This window comes from Erigeron canadensis, chromosome 2 (assembly GCF_010389155.1).
Source record: "Erigeron canadensis isolate Cc75 chromosome 2, C_canadensis_v1, whole genome shotgun sequence".
In the NCBI taxonomy this organism is placed as follows: domain Eukaryota; kingdom Viridiplantae; phylum Streptophyta; class Magnoliopsida; order Asterales; family Asteraceae; genus Erigeron; species Erigeron canadensis.
This window is the reverse complement of record NC_057762.1, coordinates 27,947,319-27,965,085: the sequence shown is the minus strand read 5'-3', so window position 1 is coordinate 27,965,085 and position 17,767 is coordinate 27,947,319. Positions and strand designations below refer to the sequence as shown.

Below are 17,767 nucleotides of genomic sequence, written 5' to 3'. Positions count from 1 at the left end.
TTACAAATAACATGCTTACATTCATTAAAGGAAAGAAAGAATTTTGCATTAAAATAATTACACGAAACAGGACTAATGGACGAATACACTGATACGTAAGATTGCGCAATTTAATTAAAATGCTGATGGTAGGCATGTGATAGATATTTTTATTAGCCATGACAACAAAACCTTAATATGATGCATTGGCGAATCCAGCATTCGAATAGATTATCCAGCTTAGGATAGATGGCAAAATGAACAAGACAGACAGGATAACAATTACTATTTTGGCGATCCAGCATTCGAACAGATTATCCAACAAAACACCCATTGTTTTCCATATTCGTTTCCGAAAGAAATATGGAAGGAAAAAAAAAAACACTGATAGTTTTCCATAAAAAGAAAACAATATGTTCTACCTTTCAATGAAAACATGAAAACATTGTTTTATTGTTTTCTATTCTTTCCACTTTTCAATTTTCAAAATTTAAAAACTCCAACCTCTGAGCCCCGTCTCCACACCAACCCAAGTAAATTGTAACATGTTTTATGGATAATGAAAATAGTGCTTTCTAATTCGAATGCATTTTTAAAATTTTCGATTTGTTTTCTAATAAGAAAAACCCCTTCCATTTTCTAGAAATTTAAAAATGGAAAAGTAGAACATAATTTCCACAAGCAAACGCAGCCTAAGGTTTTGGTTTACATTCGGGTGAGCGAAAAATTCTCCAGCGCTGAAGGCATGGGTTTTTCCGAAAATTACGAGTTTTTGTGGAGCTAGAGATGTATATGAAAAGGCAATGTTGTTAGAGCTTACAATTTGGAGTTAAAAAAAGTATTAATACGTTAGGAAAATTACACACTAATTTGGATGAAAAACCCCTCATGCTAATTTTTTTTTTTTTTTTTCAAAGACAAAGGGTATAAATGGACGGCTAAGACCCCAAACTTTGATGTGTCACGCCGGGTTCGAATCCTGGCAATGCCCTAAAGGGTTTGCTCTCTTATGTGTAGATGGGTATAACATTGCTAAGGGCAGAAACCCATGACCCCCTAGGAAAAAACCACAAAGTGAAAAACTCTCTAACCAATGGGCTATCACCCCAATGACAATTTTTTAATATTTTAAATAAATGTTTGAGTATTTTATCTATGTACCATATTAAAAAGATAATATGTGAGGGTTTTTTTCACCCGACTTAAATATATAACAAGCTCCATATATTAACTTACTTCTAAAGGGTATTAGAGGGAACCCTAGCCCGTAACTAATAAGGTCATATTTTTCCATAAAGGGTATTGGTACTACTTTTTTGTATTAATAACTTGTACAATCTGGTGTATAAGTTGTACTAGATGTATAAAAGATCATGAAGTTAGAGGAGTAAATGATGAATAATACCTGAACACGTAAAAGAAAGGCTGATTCCGTTTCCCCTCAAAGCTTTTGCTGTTTCTTAATGTAATTTTACCTTTTGTCCCCAAGAAAGGTGAAATCCAATCAATCTACTTTAACCGCTTTTTTATTTTTAGTTCTTCCACTTTGAGAAGTGATTTTGAAGAGGTCACCTAGACGTCAAATCATTTCCTTTTTTTTTTACAAATTAGCATGGAAAAGGATAAATAGGTCTAAAAATGATTAGTATATAGACAGAAAAACATGTTAAAAATAGGATTTTTATTTATTTATTTTCCTTTTCCCGCCAAGTTAGCTGTAAGGAATTAGGATGGTGTTTTGGGCCAAATTGGTTTTTTGGGCTTCATATGGTATTTTATTATTTTTAGTTTAATATACAATAAATTAGAAAACAGATGATTATGTATGAAAATGATATTCATTTGTTGGACAGATTTGTAGTTTTAATAAATAGTTTTTATCTTTATTTTTTTAAGTTTTTGTTCGTTTTTCTATTTTTAGTTTTCTTGCACAAAATAAATGTATTTATATTTCATACGATAAACTTTTCAACATGATTATAGTATTTTCTTTAACTTTAACATTTACTTTTCTATAATAAACTTATTTGAAATTTTATCTAATCAACATGAATATAGTATTTCCTTTAACTTTAACATCTAATTTTCGATATTAAACTTATTTGAATCTTTATCTAGTACTCGTATTTTTTTTAGCATAATGGAACCAAATCATTAACAGAGCAAACACAATAATTAAGGCCACTCAACATATGATTTTAACCCACTAGTTATACTTTTTTAAGTGCAATCCTATCACTTATTCACTTATACACTTTAACACTTATCATATCATTATTATTTCAATTAAACTTTGTTTTCACTTTTACATTATGGAGCATCAAACTCATGAAACAGACGAATTGTTACATGGAGGCATGGAGCGGTCAATTACGTAGTCTTTTAAGAACTTTGAAATTGTTGCATGTCATTGTGTAGTAAGTATTGTATGGTTGATGTTATAGCCTTATTTGGTGTGGTGGGGTGAAGTCGTGTAGTGTGAACCACTGCGGTTTCTCCGTGTAAAGTTACAGGTTTAAAATCCCATTATTAAGCCAAGCAGTAAATGGGTAGACCTTTAATAGTATATGCTACAACAAAAACATTTTGGATTGAAGGGTTCGCGAACCAAAAAACCCCACTAAGTTAAACGAATGAAAATGAATACAATGTCATTATTGAACTTCAACCTTAACAAGATCATCGAAAAATAGGTGCAACAAAATTTATGGAAACCAAAGGGTCAACAAATTGCTGAATTTACCACATCCATCATTTGTCCTCAGAATTGCTCTGTGTTTCATCTTTGGTTTCTGCAACATTTCCTGTTGGGACATCAGATTTGGTTTCAGTTTCAGTTTGGGGATGCGTCTCAATTTCAGTTTCCGTTGCAGCTTGGCGTTTTGCCTCGATCTCAGTTTCAATTTGGTTTCGTGTCTCGGTTTCAGTTTCCGTTACGGATGGGAGTTTGGATTCAGTTGGGGAATTAGGACAAAGCTTCACTACTATACATGTAATATTATCTGCGCTTCCACAGCCAAAAGCAGTCTCTATCAGCTTATTAGCCGCTGCCTCTGGTTCTAATTCAGCCTGTGCAATTGAGATCACGTCCTGGAAAACACGGTTGTAGAGAAATTTAAAAAATATTAGACGAACACCAAAAAAAAAGCCGATCACCCAAAAGAACATTGATAACATAAATTTTGACTCAAATGATTCCTTTGTTTACTAATCTTCTCTGTATCGTTCCAAATATTAGATACCACTAAAGGAACCTTTTGTTTAGTAAACACCGAGGACCTTTTTAGAAATCTTCTTTCAAACTATATAAATAGCAAAATGTTGCATTTATCTGAGTGGCAATTAATGGTAACAGGGGATGGCTAAGGACTTAAGGGTAGCATAAATTTGATGACAATCAAATAAAAACTATAAGGCGATCACTATTCACTATGACATACATCGTTAGATACAACATCCCACAGACCGTCACTTGCAAGAACCAGCAATTCAAATTCTTCGCTAAGCTCTTGTTCCTGAAAACAGAAAACCAAAACCTTTTTAACCATGCACGATAGTATAGTCTACAGCAGAAAATATCTAAGTTAATTAAAACTTGAAGAATACCTGGATGTCAGGTTCAGCTACAACAAATTGCTTTAGCATACGGTTTCCAAAGGCACGTGACATTGCTAAAACACCTCCAACCCTCCAAGTGCCTGATGGACATGAAACACTAAGGCCAATGTTTGAACTACAAAAACTATCATCTATTAGTAGAGAACCGATATTACCTGCCCACATCACAACCCCACCAGCGCTTTCAATTCTCTTTCGTTCATCAGTTCTATTCGGTTTGTGATCCTCGGAAAGAGCGATAGCTGTCGATTGATGACCATATGTTTATTGCATAATTTTAGTGTGACAATAATATGCTTAATCACAAAAATAACTTGTATATATTATAATATATACATATACAAGAGATCTACCACACATAATAAATACGAATGTTACCTTTTCCTGCCTTTGATATTACAGTTCGAGAATCTCCAACATTAGCAACATACAAATGATTACCAACCAAAACCGCTGTTGAAGCAGTAGAACCATCATCACCGGAATTATCCTTTTCAGACTCCAAAAAGTCTGAGTCCGTCTGTCTATAAGTTTCACCTGAAAATCCATTTTAATGTTACAGCTACTTAAGAAATTGAAATAATGGGATACCAGTAGAAGAACTGGAAGATGTTTGTAACAGAGTCTCACTTATGGCCTTTTTAGTGTCTGTCATGAATTCCGGATGATCCATAAGCTTGTTAAAAAGATTTTGCTTCAAATACTCGGCTGCGCGAGAACCACCATGGCCTACACAAACGTAATTAAAACTCAGAGAAAAGCAAGTAGTCGATCTCTCAACCCACAAATTCTTTTCCTTTTTGCATTCGAAAAAAACAGAAGGTTATACGTGTATCCTTTTTGTAAAAACAAATCAAATACTTAAAGGTGTTGAACAGGAATATAACCGTCAAATATCCCAAATAAACAGACTGTCTGCCCATCAATCTTGCAAGTTTTGATATCAAAGAAATCCTCCATGGTAGCCCTTTTTCCTCTAAAACTTGAGAAACCACAGCTCAATTTTCCATCTTCGCTGTCAGTATAAAAGCAAGAAGTGCAAGAAACAAGCAGGCAACTTTAGATAGGAAAAGTTCAACAAAAATGCAATTTACCATTTACATTATTCTTTTACCGAGATATGAAATATACTTTTTGTTAACAATTCAGCTCAGCACTCTAACCATTTCTTAATAAAATATGCAACTACTTGTATTAAATTGTAAATACTAAATACATAGGTTCCATGAATCGATACACGAAGTAAGAATCACCAATTAATTAATACGCTAACAAAAACATTCAAGAACTACAAGATAGAGCTAATCATAAAAAATTCACCTCTTCCATCCCCCGCTTGCACAAGAACCACCATCTTTCTTCTCAAGTGAAGTTATAGTAATTAGACCTCGGTTGGAACTACCATCTGTAGCCGCCATTGTTTTACCCGCCGTCCCTTTTTGATTAACGGACAACCTTACCGCAGGAACTATTTTCAAACTTCTTTTAGAAACTGCAAATTGCACGGCAGACCGTTCTGCGTTTTTGCATATATGCCCAGCTCGCAGAATTACTGTCCTGAAGTAACTCCTACATAACATCTATAAGTCACAAGCTCAGCTTGTCCTTACGAGCCCAATTTTCACCTAAACTTTTCCTCCTGGTAACATCACATTTGAAGTATACATAAGAAAGCAATTGAATACATTTCTATACGCCAATGCAACAAATAACGGCATAACGCATAACATTACTTTCCCAACATTTACTGTATGTATCCTACTTTAAACTTGCTAGTATATGTATCTGATCCTTTTGCTGACGTGGCAGACATACAAGCTGCCACATCATCAAAATCCGTGTCGCGTCAGCAGTATACACATACACATCATAAAAAGAGGTACACACATAACATTAATAACTTAAAAGTCTGATACATATAATATTCCAATTTTAAAAATTTGATAACAATTTAGATACATACAATAGATTTCTATAAAAATTTAGATACATTTGCAAGCACTTATCTTGATATACTACATATATATATATATATATAACATTCTCCATACAAAAAGTAACACAAATTATTTCCTTAAAGCCTGTCTTTTGTGTGTTCCAAACATTTAGGATCAAAATTTTCTACCAAATCAGTAAATATATTCTCTTTTGTTTATGAAAAAAGTTACACTGATTATTGTTTGGATCAAATTGACTAATTGGGTGATCTAAATGAAAACAGAACAAATTTGAGCTAATTAACATTACATATAAGCAAAAAACAAACGATAAAATCAAGAAATCTTACTATATATCACGATAAACTGAGCTGGGAAATAAAAAGAGACGAGATTTTGGAATTTAAGGAGGTGGGTCGCCGGAGAAAAACAAGATCGATGGTCGGTGGGTGATGGAGATGAGCAGATCTGTTTCCGGCGGTGTAGATCACAAACAAGAAAAATGATTGCCGGAGATGGTGAACAAACAGATCTGTTCTGTTTGTGTGTGTGTGTGTTTGTATTATTTTGTATATCTCTTTGGTGAGTGTGTATGTGTAAGTGTACTGTGAATACAACAAGAAATGATAAATTTTGATCTACAATGCTTTTTTTAGATAGAGGTTGTTCAATCGGGATTCAGATATGATAGTTTATTATTTATTATTTTATTAGTATTTAGTATAGTACGTTAGAAAGTTGAAGTGTTGCCATTTGGACATTAAATATGTAGAAGAAAATGTCAATGTATTTGTAACTTGTAATTAGCCAATCATGTCTAGCATAGTTGGTTAGATTCACTTTCAGTTTTATTCAAAGTTTTGATACGAATTTTTGGATTTTTTCTCTGAATACTTGTAATGGCTTATATACAATATCTCATTGTTTAAGGTACGTGCAAGATTTCACCATTATATGTAGAGGCTTCCGTGATGTCGTATATCGAATAAAGGGTTGAGGGAAAAAAATTGTAAATAGAGTGAATTATGTAGATGATTCATTCATATTCACAAGAATATAAAGTATATTCTACCGCAAATTTATCCTTTAAGTATGTTAAAGTATACGGATTGTACTTAGTTTTGAGATTACTCATAACTTTCCTACGTATTTTTGGGTAGTGTTTGATAGATTTCTGAACTAGTGATGGTATAGAATTTACGATTATGAGTGTCTTGGTGAAAACAAATAAGTAAGGTTTACCGGAAAAAAAAATGTTTGACAATGCATTAGGACCTGGTCGAGTGTTCACAAAACACCAAATATATGAGATGAATTGAAAAGGAAACGATAAAAAGAAAATAAATAAAAATTTGTGACAATCAGATAATGTATTAAATAAAAATCAACTTCTTATAATGAGATGGCTACAAAGAAGAATAGGATTAGGGATATACAAAATAAGTATAAGTATATGCGAATAAGGAATGCAAAAGAAGAAGCAGAAATGGTAGGTCAAATGTTTAAGAAACCATGTAATATCACGTTGAATTATGGAAACCATTTAGGTTGTTATGTATCACATTGGCAGATAAGTATACAAGACCATGTAGGGCATATTTTCCGAAAGATACCAAACTCTCCAAGGACATTAGGTGATAACCTAACGACTTTCTTTCTTTATATATCTGAATAATTGATCTTAAACAAATAATAATAAGTTCAATCTTAACACATGAACAATTTAACAACAAAACTATCATAAAAATAAAAACTAAAAAAAAAAAAACACGAACAGATTGAAAACAAAACTATCAAAGAAATGAATCTAAAAGAAAAAAGATATCTAAAAAAAAAAGCAAAATCTTCTAAAAATAAATCCAAAAGATATCAACATACTCACTACGTGGAAACTCTTCTATAAACATTACTCCCAAGTCCCAACTATTATAGTAGTTTTAGTTATATGCTTGTTCATTTTGTGTTCGTCCATCAATGTTTGTTTTATTGTTTATGAACACAAACAAACAAATATGGACACATTAATTTTTTTTTAATGGACGGACATGAACATAGTTTTATGTTAACATGAACAAGGTCTTATTTATCTTGATTTGGTTCATTTAATTTAGGGGTAATCTCATATTTCCCTTTCCTAACTTTCAAAATAACATATATGCCCATCTAAATGACATAATATCAACTATAACCATTTTAAATATTAAATGTCTCATATTTACCCATTTTATTAAAAAAACTTAATAAAAATAATTTCACATTATTAAATTCCCATTTATACCCTTGAAATAACATTACCCAATACCATAATATACATCGTACAAATTGTTTACAAATCTTAGACCTGATCACGCCTATGGATGTTTTTGTTTTCTAAGTTGATCTCGTTGACTGAATAATTGGTTAATGGTACAAGATTTAATGTACAAACTGTGAGAAAGTATAAAACTTGGATGGACTTTGATCGTTGAAACCGAAGGTTTCTTTAGGTATTATATAAACACTATGGAAATACAAAAGTTAAAGATTTCTTGATAGCCATTGCTTGTTTTTCGATCACCATTGAGCTTTTTTATTTTGTTAGTTGTTCGCATCCATGTGCCTTTTAAGTACATATATAAATCACGATCACCCCAAGGTAGATGAAAAGAAATTAGGATTCATAAAAAACTAGTTATTCTCACCTTTAAATGCCTTTGTGTTGGTATAGGGAATCAGATTGATTAGTGTTGATCTTGGAAGTTATATCATTATATATAGTTTAGTTTCCTATTTTCATTTGTAGGGTTTAGGGGATTGTGAGGGCGTAATAGTCATACAGTTTTAATTTATAATTGTTGAGGTTTTATTTAGAATTAAATTGATTATTTGGGTATTTATGATGGGTTTAAATAACTAAAATGGATATTTGTGATAATATTCTATTTACTTGGGTAAATATGTGATTTTGCATGTTAACATGGATATATATGATAAAATCCCTTTAATTTATGGCCATATTAATACTATCTACTTAATATTGTTGATGGGCTAATTAAAGACGGCATGTTGTTGGGCAATATAAGTTCTGGTAAGGAAAGTTGTTGGGCTATGGATACTATTGGGCTAATGCTTTTTGCTGGACCATGAAGAAGAAATGCATCAACAACTTTTTCAATGGTTTCCACTCTCATGTATGATGTATCTCTTAAGTATAGCATACAATTAAGATTATCATCTTCTTTTCTAATCATTAGGGTCTATACTTAAGAAGATTTGGTTACAAGAAGATCTGAGCCATGTAGTTCTATTCAAATGGGATATATATGCATAAGAAAGAAAGCAAACTATGAATTCTCATTATAGCATTATACATTATTAGCTGTGTTACAATTCCAAAACAGAGTTGCATATAAAGATAGATACTAACATAACTTAATTATGAAATGATCATGTCAACAATCTACATTCACAAGAATTATCTCCAACTCACATGTATAAATTTGAACATAGGCTAAGGCGTCCGATACTAACAGGCTTATTCACTACTTCAAAGACAACTCACTTGTTTCTTGACAAATGATGGCAAAGCAAAGGCAGCTCTATGAATCTGTTAAAAGTACATAATACCAAAAACATATGTAAAACTGTGGATGTTCATAAGGTTACTTTCATTTTTATTGCAAAATTTGACTTCTAGCATCCAAGGTGAAATTTACCTGAGAGTTGTAAAATCTTGGTTCCATTTGATGCTCGATTGCTTCTTCGAGCTTCTCAATAGGGTTTACAGGATTTTTAAAATCTACAGGTGGACCCTCCGTCGAGCACAATATGAATCCAATCACACCACTGCATATGATCAATTTCTATGTTATGATAATATAGTAAACTTTAATAACCAAGTAGTTAGCCAGATGATAGTAAATGTACCTAGGATACGTGGGGACGCTTGCCCAAGCATAGTGAACAGAACCCTTAAATACATCGCGACAAGCAGAGAGCATATCGTTAATAAGATGAGTGTGGAGCCACATACTCTCAGCCATGTTACAAAGAACACCACCAGGCCGCAATGCACTTGCAATCATTTCAAAGAACGGCTTTTCAACAAGCTCTTGAGCAGGACCTAACCAACAAAACCAAAAATTATTTGGGAAACGAACATATTTTAAAGACGAGAAAGGTAGCCACATACATCGAGGCATTTACATCTAACTGTAATGAGGAAACGTTTAACATGCTGCTAATCTATGAACATACCTACTGGATCGGACGAATCCACAATTACAGCATCATACTTTCCTTTTGGCACACGCCGTATGAATTCAAGAGCTGTCAAGATATAAAAATAACAAATATTTAGAAATAATTGTGCTTGACAAGAGTGCTACAAAAATAAGGATGATTTGGGTCATGTCTTATCTAAAAGCAGTCAAATGGATGAACATAATATTACCAAAAAGAAATGGGTAAAAAAAAAGTGTATTTGAGTGCATAAAATCCCATAAATCAACACACAAACATATCCAAAACTTTTTGGACAAAGATTATTTCGGGCCAACTTAACGCTACAGTTTTTGACCCATACAAAAAGCTACCCGTTACCCAACTTGTCCATATTGCCATCTTAAAAAAACACGATTATTATACATTGATGAAAAAGATAGTTATATTGAGGATTCAAAACTTGAATCATGTGTCTCATCATATTATGTTATAACAACTACTTTTTTTTAACGAATTAAGCTTAGTAAACATGTTTTTTTGTGGACAACAATTACATTGCAAATAAAAGCTAATAACGTCATAGTCTAACATTACCATCTTCAACATGGAGATTAACACGAGGATCCTCAAAGCCAATAGCTAAATCCGGAAAGAACTTATTAGCAACCTAGAAACATGACATTAAGACTTTTAGCATACATAAGATGAAATAAACTTTCCAAAGGGATAGTTGGATACTGGATATATTTGTAGCACTTACATCTATAACCATCTGATCTATCTCGCATATATCAATCACCTCTACTGAGGGATGGCGAGCAACTTCCCTGAGAACTCCACCATCACCACCACCCACAACCAGGACCTGTAAGTAGCCCATAAGTAGTGTTTAGCACACAATACATATATAAATCAAGATGTTGCAATTTCTTATGACTACAAGAACATTAATTAGTATAGTATGGTTACATTTTTTGGTGATTCAATGGAACATAGGGGAAGATGCACTATCATCTCCTGATAAGCAAATTCATCTCTCTCAGTCAGCTGAAGAATGCCATCAAGTACTAATACTTTACCGTATGTTGCAGACTGCCAAATTGAATGAACCATTTTAGTATAATGAATTATTAGCTCTTCAAAGAGAGTTGATTACCACGGAATAATGTCAGTAGGCTATACCTCAAAAACTATGACTTCTTGATACTTTGATCTATCTTTAAACAAAATCTTTTCTACTTCCAGTGAATGTGCTTCCCCTAAATGCAAATCAAATATATATCAAAATCGATAAGGATTTTTATGGAAAAATAATGAAATATGAATACATCTTAATTATAAGAATTGTTTATGAATTAGTACCGACAACATCTATCATCTTATAATTTTTTAACAGAATTATTCTTTTCTGATAAAAAGTAATTTTTGAGCAGTTTGGACATTCTTCAATAATATTTTCTTGATCCAGCCAAAAGCAGTGCTAGGATACCAAAAAAAAAAAGTAACAAAATGTGATGGAAAATGACTTTGAGCCATGAATAGAACACTTAAATTAGTTCAATTTGATCACAAATTAATATGAGTACCTGGCCACATGGGGTTGTTGAAGTACATTTTTTTCCCAACTTTATCTGCATATATTAATTCATTATACGTATTTAGTTATTTACATATATGATGACCAAAATGAACTAAAAAAACGTCGGAAAGAAGGGAGAAAGATAATGACCAGGTGAACTTTGATGCGCAGTGAACCATCCCGAAACAACCGTTGCATGACAGTTGCCTTCAAGCTCTGCATCAGGGGAGTACGCCTTGGCTTTCAAGCAACAAGGAGGGATAGTTGCCTGGTCAATCTCGCTATTCTCATTCGGTTCCATATTCTACCTATAAATGTACACCAATATGAGCCAAACATAAACTATTCCTTATATGAAAAATAATAGAGAACCTATAAAAATTAGTAACATTAACATCAAGGCCGGGCTTATAATATTATGAATCATTGTGAAGTAAAGCAACAACTAAATAAAGTAAACATGAGAAATCAAGTGATACATAAAAGGGTTGGTTTTAGAAGAAAAAACTTTACAACACATAATTTATTATTCCGCAAATATCATTTTATTTTATGTCAAAAAATAATATATATAGTTACAAAAAACGTTTCTAATTTTTAAATCAAGTCATACATAAAAAAAAGGAATTAGAACTCTGGTTTTTTTCTTCAAAGGCAAAAACCTCTAACACCAAGCTAATGTTGGAATGGATGAAAACGTGATAAATCAATGTTTTTTCTTTTTCTAAAAGTGCTTTTTTAAAAGGTACCCCATATAAATAGCTACTAAAATTTCCTCCACACAACTAGCAAACGCTCCAATCAACGTGGACGGCTAAAAATAGCTTACATAACAGTCAAAATATTCTACTATAAAAAGATGTTTAATCCGACCAAAGAAATTCAATAGGAAATATTAAAAGATTCAGCAGGAAAAACAGTCACCTTTTTTTTTTCCACTAAAATTCAAACTATGACAATAATCAAGTAAATTAACTCAACACAGATATCATCAATCAACACGTTTAACATAAGCATAAACAGTCAACAAGTAAATTAAGAAACTATCAATACCACGGTTCCCAATACCGTATTTGATGGTGTATAGGTAGGTTGAAATAGGTAATCAGTCTTACCCTACCTAAGGAAGTGATACTGTTTAATTTGGTTCTACCTGGCTAAGGTAGAAAATGATCTCCGGCCTTTAAAATAAGACTGATCGATCGGAACAATGACAATTAATGACTTCTGTCTTTAGAATTAACCAAAGGTGTGAACCACTTAATTGATTCAAGCTTTGTTTAAACTACTAATGAAAAATCATATATGTATATACATGAAAATGTTGATAGCTAGTGGGAAAGAGTACGTACGAATGACAAGTTTACTTTGAACACTCTCGCAGTTATATCTTGTACAAACGTTATTGGAAATACACTGCAAACTGGTCTCAGGTTCTTCTTGCAAAAGTCAAGTGAGTATATGTATATATATATTGAAATGTGGGGGTGGTATTGAATGACAGGTGTATATATATTGGAAAAACGTGATTAATTGGTAGAACGGTATCGAATCCTTTTTAATTTTCACTCAAATACCATGTGATTCAAAGTTTTAAGCCAACCATCTCGTGGAGTATATTATAAATTAATTTACGAGTAATATTTTATTTATTTGGAATAAGCGTCAATTTTAGAATATTAAAATAATAATGTGCATGATACATGACAAAGATTAAAAGAAAGCTAGTACTATATGTTTGGAAATTTTGGTTTAGTAATTTGTAGGATTAGTTTAACGGGATAAGTTTAGTGATGCTAGCTACTATAAGATGGATGAGGATTCTCTCAAATTCCTCCAACTTGATTAGTCAAATTGAGAGGATCTTAACACTTCTAGTTTCATCAGCTTAATTCTTCTAAATTCGGTCATTTTTGATAAAGTTTAGTGGAATTTTTTTTTTTAATCGTTCATTTTGTGTATATAAAAAGAATTATAACGATAATACAATGTTATCTCCTTCGTCTAATAAGCCTAATAAACAACTATTCAGGTTCTTTTCATGAACTCACACCTTCCACATTTAATTTTATATTTTTGTGGCAAAATCACACCTTCCCCATGATCTCCGTTTTAAATAAAGATTTTAGGTATACTTTTATTAAAAGAATAAACCAACTGGGTTGTATCAATGGTTAAAGTTTTTACCTTCGAAGACAGAGGTCATAGGTTCGATCCTCATGCCCAATAAGGCTGTAGGTCCTTTTTACCTTTGGTGAAATTTGTAAGCAGTCTCTCTACCTTTGGTAGGGTTAAGGTTGTCTACATTTCAACCTCCCCCATACACCGTCAAAGACGATTTGTAACCCAAAATCCATGTAAGACGTTATTAGGAGTTACTTTACTTTACTTTTACTTTCTTTTATTAAAAGAATAAAAAGATTTTGATATAAATTAAAAGATCTATATTAGAAAACTAACTAATCAACCCGGGTTTAACCCGGGCCACTTAATTAAAAATTAAAAACAGAAAAATATATCGGATTATGTATGTAATTTGTTGTCAATACATTATAATTTGATATTGAGATAATAACATATTTGTAAACTTGTAAAGATGAACATTAATATATAAAACCGGTTAGGGTGATGAAAAGATAAAAAAAATAAATAAGTACCATAAATCAATTGTAGATATGAAATTAAAAATAAATAGTTAGAATAAAGTCGACCGTTTTTCGTATTAATTAAAAAAAGTAAGGTTAAAAAATGAAAAAAAAAAAAAATGACATAAGGCCTAATATAAAAATAGTTTTTGAAAGAAAAGAAAATCTATTATGACATCATATATTTTTAAAAAATAGCTTTTAAAAAAATGTTGGAATGACACATTAGAAAAAAGCTTCTAGAACAATTTTGTTTTATTTATATAAGAGAAGAGATCATACAAAACGATTTCCTTCTCCCTTTTCTGCTCACTCGTAAGAGTTCGAACATCTCGGAAATTTCGCCCATAGAATGAGTTCTACTATATAAGATTTCAGCGACAAATCTTTCACTCACTGAGATCTAAAAGAGAATGGAAGCGGGGAGCGGAATAAGCGGAAAAAGAATGGAAATAATTTAGTTAGTCTTCAAATTTGGATCTTAAACTAACTCGGGATTTTCTTAATAAGGTTTTGCTCGTACACTTATTATAAAATTCAGGGTAGGTTTTTGATATGAAAAGGTATAATAAGTAAACGCTAATAGCTTCATTTAATATTTTTCTTCTTTATAATGTATAATCATAACTACATTCAATTATTAATTTATTAATTATAGTTATATATAACCATTAATTAATTAGCTAGAAATAATGCCTATCAACGTCCAAAAAACAAGAAGAAATTATGCCCGTATACTGTATATATAACAAGCTAACATTGATTCGCGTTAGTGCATTTTCGATTTGCTCTAATTTTTATATTGTTGTTATGATTCAAGGAATATATGCAACCATATTATAATCATTAATTCTTAGATAGGTTTTGTAAATATAATAATAGAATAAAGAAAAATGTTAAATGATGCCTTTAGAGAATTAAAGTTTCATTTAACGTGCATAAAAAAATGTATTTTTCCATATCAAAAACTTACTCACTGAATCTTATGATAAATGTACAACTATTTAATACACCTTAATGAAAACTCGGCATGTGTGCATTTTTAATTAGCAAAACCTTAATGTTAACGAGCATGATACCCGCGTAATGCGACGACGGTGGTGTGGAAGATGGTCTAGTGGTGTCGGTGATGGTACTTATTTTTAAATTCATCAATTCCACCTATTAATCATCATGGGAAGTGATATTCGTACCATCTTTTTATGAATACTACAGCGGTACATTATCGACTTGTAGAGTTAGCTAGCTATGCACATTAATTACTTCTCATTAATCATTATCCTTTATATTGACATGGACATAGATAAACTCAACACTCTCAAATGTGCGTAGGTGCCAGTGGTTGGACCTACAAATACTGGTCTCAAAGTTGTGCACCACTGCTCTTGACTTTTGAGTATTGTGGATATAATCATTCCCACGTTTTCGCTTTCCTCACCTATATATTCAAATTCTAATGAAAAGAAATGTATGAACATATTATTATGAGATATAATTACGACATGTAAGTTTGAAAGTTGAATAATTGAATGACTTTTTAACAACAATGTGATTATATCTCAGTTGCAGCAAGAGAAAGAGCTGTCTAGTACTCTAGTTACATCCAATGGAGAGCGCAATTGTATATGGGCAGATTTGTATCTTTTAGTTTTAAATCCGTAACAATTGGTCCATCCGTCACATCAAGTGTATCTCATTTTGAATTTTCATAGTCTTTTGTTTTTAATTTTAACTTGAAATATATTTTTACATGTAATATAATAACTAAAGAAATTGATATGAATTAATTAAGTTTTAAATATATTTATATTGATAATAATATTTATTTATCAAATGTTACGAGTATATAACAAAAAAATATATAATTATATAAGATCAAAACTAAAATATAAAAACTTTGAAAATTCAAACTATAACACTGAGAATTAATTAATGAATGAGTTTTTTCTTAATTGCATGATCACTAGTCCCCAAGGTTTACCATTTTTTTACGCTCAGTCTATTTTTAAGTATCTGACGGTCCCTATACCATTGTTTGGTTTCAAAAGTTGAATAAGTAAGAGGGGCCACTCAGGCATTCAATAACGGATTAAGACACCAAGCTTGCAATAGGTTTCAAAATCGAGGGGTCATTCATGTAATCAAAGAGTGGTTTAAAAATCATACATGTAAAAAGGATGAGGGTATATGGAGGCTAATGACCAAACCAAAAGGACCATTCACGCAATTTACCTTTTTAAGCTTGTGTGATTGGAGAACATGACAATTTTTTATTAAAAGGAAAACAATTTTCAACCTATTACAAAGACACCAAAGGTAGTTACTTTTTCACGAGAGCTGAGGATGAAAGGTATGAAACGAGTTTTCTGTTCCAAGTTAAAGACTTTTTCTGATATTTGTCAATTTAACAACTTCTTGTTTTCATTTTACTTTTTTAACGACTTCACCTAATATTTTTAATCTAAGAAATTAATCTAATAATGTGACATTACAAAAAGTCATTAATCAAGGATTAGCACACATGGCTAGATTATTACTCGTACTTATTATTATAACTAGTAAATCTCATAACCGCAACTACAAGTCTACAACATAGGGTATAGGGACTTGTGTCCCGGCCATAGCTTCACAATTAACTCCGTGTATTGTGATACTCCGTTCAACCGACAAAATCCCATGTGTGCCACCGGGTTTTAGGGGCATCTAAGATGATCTTGCCTCCATAACAGTAGCGGAACTTGATCTTCTTGTTTAATTAAACTCGTAGCCATTGACGGATATATTATATTTATGAACGAACGTATAACTTTTTGCACTCTTATGTTTAGTGCATGCTTTCAATCATTAGTCTTTGGGTTAATCCTTTCTTAAATACTCGTATTTCATAAGGGTCTTTTAGCTAGTTACACTCAAATACGATTTGTATCATTACTTCACCTCCAAGTACGTAAAATAACCATAATTAAAATAGTTGGGTTTTTTAACTATTCATGTAACCAGAAAATTCAGCGGCTCATAATTCAAGTTTCAACCCAATACTATGTTGGGCTTTAAGGAATAGCCTTTTTTTGGCCCATATCTAATAGATGCGACTTTGTGCGGCTTTTGGGAAAACCGGTCACTATTCTAACCTAACCGATTTTTCGGTCAACACGATCAAAACTGATTTTAACTTTACCAGGTTTTATACTGGTTTGGACCCCCACCGGTTTGTAACTGGTTCAGTTACAAAAACCTGTTAGTAATTTTTTTTTTAATCGACCCAAATATTTTATTAATTAGTTGCAAGAAATGGCTATAAACGACTCAATAGCGGCTAGTATTAGACAAAATACAGTTTTTTTGGACCATGGTTGCCCATGCCAGCGTCCATAGTCCCTCTTTCTTTATGATTGAGTTAGTGAAAAATTTTTTGTACATCCAACCTTTCCGTGATCTGAAACTCTTGATATATGTTCATTATAACATATCCATCTATTCTAACTTGTTAGATTTTGTATTTCGATCACTTAAAGTGTTTCACCGCTAAATAACATCAAAGATTTAAATTATTATAAGTTGGTTTTATTAACCGGTTTCAAAATCACCGGTCTGTAACTGGTCTTGAAGATCGGGATTCCCTTTTCTATCTGAAATAGTGTCATTTTCACTTTTTACGCAAATGATCAAATCAGAGATTATGTATCTCGTCGTTTTGCGTGTTTTAGAGAAGGTGCGACTGGGTAGATGTCTCATCTTTATTATATATATACGAGATGGGTACTCGCACAATGCGACGGCGGTTGGCGGCAACGGGTGGTGCTAGT

The 17,767-nt window shown here is 32.0% G+C and overlaps 2 protein-coding genes across 4 annotated transcripts; both read right to left on the bottom strand.

The window, feature by feature from the left end:
• Positions 1 to 2,563: 2,563 nt before the first annotated feature.
• Positions 2,564 to 6,193, bottom strand: LOC122589436 (probable protein phosphatase 2C 76). The gene is made up of 9 exons (XM_043761726.1): positions 5,885 to 6,193; positions 4,918 to 5,236; positions 4,485 to 4,612; positions 4,228 to 4,326; positions 3,976 to 4,134; positions 3,753 to 3,839; positions 3,586 to 3,677; positions 3,420 to 3,494; positions 2,564 to 3,069 (listed from the first exon to the last, which is right to left on the bottom strand). Exons 2-9 carry the CDS (start codon positions 5,175 to 5,177, stop codon positions 2,731 to 2,733), a joined length of 1,239 nt encoding a protein of 412 aa, XP_043617661.1. The 5' UTR covers positions 5,178 to 5,236; positions 5,885 to 6,193; the 3' UTR covers positions 2,564 to 2,730.
• Positions 6,194 to 8,835: 2,642 nt separating this feature from the next.
• Positions 8,836 to 12,772, bottom strand: LOC122589437 (spermine synthase-like). 3 transcript variants are annotated; one of them, XM_043761727.1, is made up of 11 exons: positions 12,669 to 12,772; positions 11,467 to 11,624; positions 11,324 to 11,368; positions 10,920 to 10,996; positions 10,707 to 10,829; positions 10,498 to 10,602; positions 10,332 to 10,404; positions 9,771 to 9,842; positions 9,441 to 9,636; positions 9,230 to 9,359; positions 8,836 to 9,120 (listed from the first exon to the last, which is right to left on the bottom strand). In XM_043761727.1, the coding sequence occupies exons 2-11, from the start codon at positions 11,615 to 11,617 to the stop codon at positions 9,061 to 9,063; spliced, it is 1,032 nt and encodes a 343-aa protein (XP_043617662.1). In that variant the 5' UTR covers positions 11,618 to 11,624; positions 12,669 to 12,772; the 3' UTR covers positions 8,836 to 9,060. The 3 variants fall into 3 exon arrangements, with proteins under 3 accessions (XP_043617662.1, XP_043617664.1, XP_043617663.1); XM_043761729.1 differs by lacking the exon at positions 12,669 to 12,772 and adding an exon at positions 11,979 to 12,027; XM_043761728.1 differs by lacking the exon at positions 12,669 to 12,772 and adding an exon at positions 11,930 to 12,018.
• Positions 12,773 to 17,767: the final 4,995 nt, after the last annotated feature.